At 39.0% G+C, this 4,865-nt stretch overlaps 2 protein-coding genes across 2 annotated transcripts; both read left to right on the top strand.

Moving 5' to 3' along the window:
• Window positions 1-606: 606 nt before the first annotated feature.
• Window positions 607-4,363, top strand: LOC149542536 (uncharacterized). The gene has a single exon (XM_089797466.1). It carries the CDS (start codon window positions 607-609, stop codon window positions 2,422-2,424), a length of 1,818 nt encoding a protein of 605 aa, XP_089653592.1. The 3' UTR covers window positions 2,425-4,363.
• Window positions 2,611-4,363, top strand: LOC149542537 (uncharacterized). Its single transcript, XM_089797467.1, has one exon. The coding sequence runs from the start codon at window positions 2,611-2,613 to the stop codon at window positions 4,147-4,149; it is 1,539 nt and encodes a 512-aa protein (XP_089653593.1). The 3' UTR covers window positions 4,150-4,363.
• Window positions 4,364-4,865: the final 502 nt, after the last annotated feature.

Genomic DNA, 4,865 nt, shown 5'->3' with positions numbered 1-4,865 from the left:
ATTATATTAAAACAATGTCAAAATTAACCTTAGACTTATTAAATATTTTACTTTAAACCTTAACATTCGATTAATTTAATAAATAATTATTTCACTATATTATATAAAACTATATTATAAATAAAATAATATTTCTAAATATATAATTTCAAATTTTTAATCTTTAGTAAGTTTATATTATAAAAATATAATATATTTTAAAACTATTTTTTATTAAATTATATTATATTAAACTATAATTAACTAATTGGACAAATTATGGCAACTAAGTGGCAATCCTTATTCATATGACTTTATCAATCACCTACTTTTGAATTTCCCATTGCTTCTTGTTTTGATTAGTTGAATTTCCCGACTCCATTTATTCTTTAGGACTGGTAGTTGTAATTTGGTAAACATGGAAAAGTCATAACCGTTACTGTAAGAGAGGGAGACAGGCATACGCGGGTTTGAATAAAATTAAACGACTGCTTGGACTGGCATTATCAAATTGACCCAAGTCTTGAAGTCCTCGGACTGCTCGAGTGAATTAGAAGGAATGGCAAGCGACATATATACAGGCGGCCACAATGAGTCTTCAAGCCATTGTGTTTCAGTATTGAAAAGATGGATTGCAGCAGGCAAAAGACACGGCATGCAGTAATTTGGATGCTCATGTGGGTGGGCTTGGCACTGACTTTCACAGTAACCAGCTCATTGCCCATTTACAACACCTCACTTTCTTCTCACGCCTCTGCCTTACATGCCGATGATGCCCTGATGAGTATAAAGCTTTCTCTTGTGAAAGGCCGTATGCTGCTTGACAATGGCGATGAAGATGTTTTTGAGAAGAGAGACGTGGAATCCCTACTCTCTTTCAAAGATGGCATTACTGCAGACCCAATGCACTGCCTTTCCAACTGGACTTCCACCAATTCGGAAAATGTGTGCTCGTGGAATGGCGTTTGGTGCAGAAAGAATACCAAGCGAGTTGTGGCCATCGTTCTGCCTCAATTGCGATTGGAAGGTACTATTTCACCCTTCATAGGGAACCTTTCTTTACTAGGAGTTCTCAATCTTTCTGATAATTCGTTGAGGGGAAGCATTCCACCTCAGATTGGCCAATTGAAGGCGTTGAGACTACTGGATCTGAATTCAAATTGGCTGGTGGGTTCCATCCCCACATCTCTTGCGAATTGCACGCACATCCAGTGGATCAGACTTTCAGTCAACAATTTGACAGGGAGCATACCAAAAGAATTCGGTGGCCTGGGCAACTTACAGCATCTCCGCTTGTCCTTCAATCATCTAAGCGGGAGCATTCCAAATGCTCTAGGGAAGTGCACGTCTCTACTTGATTTGGTCCTCGGCTATAACAGTCTCACAGGTACCATCCCTCCTCTCAGTAATTGCTCTGCTTTATCCATCATTGATATTTCAAACAATTTCCTGACTGGCGGCATCCCTCCTCTCAGTAATTGCTCTGCTTTATCCATCATTGATATTTCAAACAATTTCCTAACTGGCGGCATCCCTCCTCTCAGTAATTGCTCTGCTTTATCCATCATTGATATTTCAAACAATTTCCTGACTGGCGGCATCCCTCCTCTCAGTAATTTTTCTGCTTTATCCATCATTGATATTTCAAACAATAACTTGACTGGCGGCATCCCTCCTCTCAGTAATTGTCCTGCTTTATCCAGCATTTATATTTCAAACAATTTCCTGACCGGTGGCATCCCTCCTCTCAGTAATTGCTCTGCTTTATCCATCATTGATATTTTAAACAATTTCCTGACTGGCGGCATCCCTCCTCTCAGTAATTTTTCTGCTTTATCCATCATTGATATTTCAAACAATAACTTGACTGGCGGCATCCCTCCTCTCAGTAATTGTCCTGCCTTATCCAGCATTGATATTTCAAACAATTTCCTGACCGGTGGCATCCCTCCTCTCAGTAATTGCTCTGCTTTATCGAGGATTAATATCCCACACAATTTCTTGACTGGTGGCATCCCGTCTGAACTGGGGATGTTGAAGAAATTGCAATTGCTTGGCCTGCAATCAAACAGGTTGGGGTCTCGAATCCCAGCAGCTTTGGGTAATTGTTCATCACTTGAGGTGTTGTTTCTGGGGGATAACTCGCTGATAGGCAATATTCCAGCCGAACTAGGGAAATTGAAAAAGCTTCTAAAACTGTCGCTGTATGGCCCAGGCAACCTTTCAGGTTCCATCCCTCCAGAGATTGGAAACTGTAGCAATCTTTTCTGGCTTGATGTTGGAACGAACCACAGAATGAGCGGACCCCTACCTCAGAGTATCTCCCTGCTACCCCTCTCCACTCTTTCCTTAATCAATAACAATTTTTCAGGGACAATCCCACAACTCATTTTCAATCTCACCCACCTAACTCGCTTAGATTTAGGTATAAACAAATACGTGTGAGCCATTTCTGATGGCATTGCAAATCTGAGAGAGTTAACTTTTCTAAATCTGGGCACAAATAGTTTAACAGGCACCATACCCCAAGTAATAACTCGACTGACCAAGCTTGAAAAACTACACTTGGACACCAATCAATTGACAGGGCTAGTTCCAGAGGGTATAGAAAGCCTCCAAGAATTAACAATTATGACTTTGCATTTCAACAATCTGACGGGCATGATACCCGAGTCCATTGGAGAGCTCAAATCTTTAACATACCTGTTTCTTCATTTCAACAACTTCACTGGTTCTGTGCCTCACAGTATTGGGAAACTCAGGAATCTTACCAGGCTGCTGCTCCAGAGCAATAACATTTCTGGGAGTATTCCTGAATCTATCAGTGCTTTGGTCTCGTTGGAGGAGTTAGATATGTCAGATAACAGATTGTATGGGGAAATTCCAGAGGGCATAACTAAATGCACTGCTCTCAAGCGCTTAAGTTTGGTTCAGAATAAGCTGAGTGGAGAGATTCCACCCTCTATCGGCAGCTGCAACTTAATGACAGAATTGATACTATCCAACAACTATTTGTCGGCAAGAATTCCCCCCACAATTAGCAACTGCACATCTTTAAGGAGGCTAAAGTTGTCGCAGAATTCATTTCACGGAAATCTGTATCTGAACTTTTCTTCTTCTTTAGAAGTTTTGTCTGCACACTCCAATAGTTTCTCCGGGACTCTGCCTGCATCCTTGGCCAACTCCATGAATCTTCAGCTGTTGGATCTCAGAAACAATCATTTGGGAGGTGACCTTCCTTTGTATCTGAATATTTTTCAGAAATTGAGAGTCTTGAGCCTGGGGTATAATGAGCTTCATGGTCGTCTTCCTCCGTCCATGGAAAACCTCACGAATCTGCAGGTGCTAGATTTATCAAACAACAAGTTTGATGGAGGAATACCCACTAATCTTGGCAGTCTCCAGGGATTCGGAAAGCTGGGAGATCCAAAACTGAGTGGAAACACACTGTACGAGGACTTACCCGTTGTAATGAAAGGAACAGAGTACAAGGTGGAATATGTGCTGACATCAAATACCATACTTGATTTGTCATGTAACAATCTCAGCGGAAAGATTCCAGAAAGCGTGGGGAATATGAGCAGCATGAGATTGCTGAATCTGTCTGGAAACCATTTGGAAGGCGAGATACCAGGTTCCCTTGGGTGGATATCAACTCTGGAGCAGCTAGATTTGTCAAAAAACAAGCTGGAGGGGAGAATTCCCGAGGATCTGTCTCTCTTGACCAAGCTGGCCTCGTTGAATCTATCTTCCAACAGGCTTTGTGGACGGATACCAAAAGGAACGCAGCTACAGACATTCGACGCCACTTCATTCCAGAAGAACCTTCCGTGCTTGTGCGGGGAACCTCTAGAGAGTTGCAGCTCCAAGAATAAAACTCCTTCTCTACTCCCATCGACAGAGGGTGCAGGCAAATCAATATGGGATATGGTAGATGAAAGAGTCTCCATGATTGCTGTGGGGATGGGCTTCGGGATCGCGTTTGGTGGAACAATATCAGTGATTGTATGGTGGAATAATATCAGACTTTGGTACAGCATGAGGTCCCACAAAATCAGAGCTTTGTATGGAGTTGTGGATTCTAAAACATGTAGCTGGAGTTTGAAGTACCGCCCTCGATTTACATTTCACTCATCCACCTCCACATCTACATCTGCCGTCACTGCCTAGACGCTTCAGTTTCCATGTAGCCTACTTGTTTCACTATTTCTGGTTACGTGATATACTATATAATTAAAGATAAAAGAGTACAATAAAGCATGGGAAGGGCCTTATCTAAATAGCCGAAAGTTTGCACTGGCTGGCCTTTTGCCGTTTACCTAGTCTGTTTGCACTGTACTGACATTTTTATTACCTCCAATGCAATGACAAGACGTGTTAATTATCTTGTAATTTAAAAAATACATTAACTCTTGAAATTATAGAATTTGTATATTATTTTATGTTAATAAAATTATTTAAGAAATAAGGTTATGTTTTTTTAAAGTTGACGTTAAGCTACAATCTAACTTAAGAGAATTAGGTTAATGTTTTTGAATTGTTAGTAATTTAAATTGTTGTTAATTTTGTATGAAATTTGTTTAACATTAAAAGTTATTTCAATTTATTTAATTGTTTTAAATTTAAACATTTGAAAATTTAAAACAAATTAAGATAGAAAAATAATTTTATAAAGTTTTTAAAGAGTAATAAATTTAACTTTGCTTGCTTATGAATCACGTTCTCAATTTTTTTACATAGATTTGTAGTTAATTTTATCTAAAACAATTTATTTTTTTAATACTATATAATCTTTGTTTAAAGAATTTTCTAACATTATATAATCGATTTATTTTACTTTGTTAAATTAATAATTTTAATATTACATAATTTATTTAGTATATTTC

The sequence above is a fragment of the Cupressus sempervirens genome, chromosome 8 (assembly GCF_028749045.1).
Source record: "Cupressus sempervirens isolate cs-2001-9-10 chromosome 8, ASM2874904v1, whole genome shotgun sequence".
Lineage (NCBI taxonomy): Eukaryota > Viridiplantae > Streptophyta > Pinopsida > Cupressales > Cupressaceae > Cupressus > Cupressus sempervirens.
Note: the sequence above shows the minus strand (reverse complement) of the source record. Positions and strands in the feature narration are given on the sequence as shown.

Coding starts and splice junctions, on each gene's coding strand:
- LOC149542537 (XM_089797467.1), top strand. CDS start 2,611: ATGACTTTGCATTTCAACAATCTGACGGGCATGATACCCGAGTCCATT.
- LOC149542536 (XM_089797466.1), top strand. CDS start 607: ATGGATTGCAGCAGGCAAAAGACACGGCATGCAGTAATTTGGATGCTC.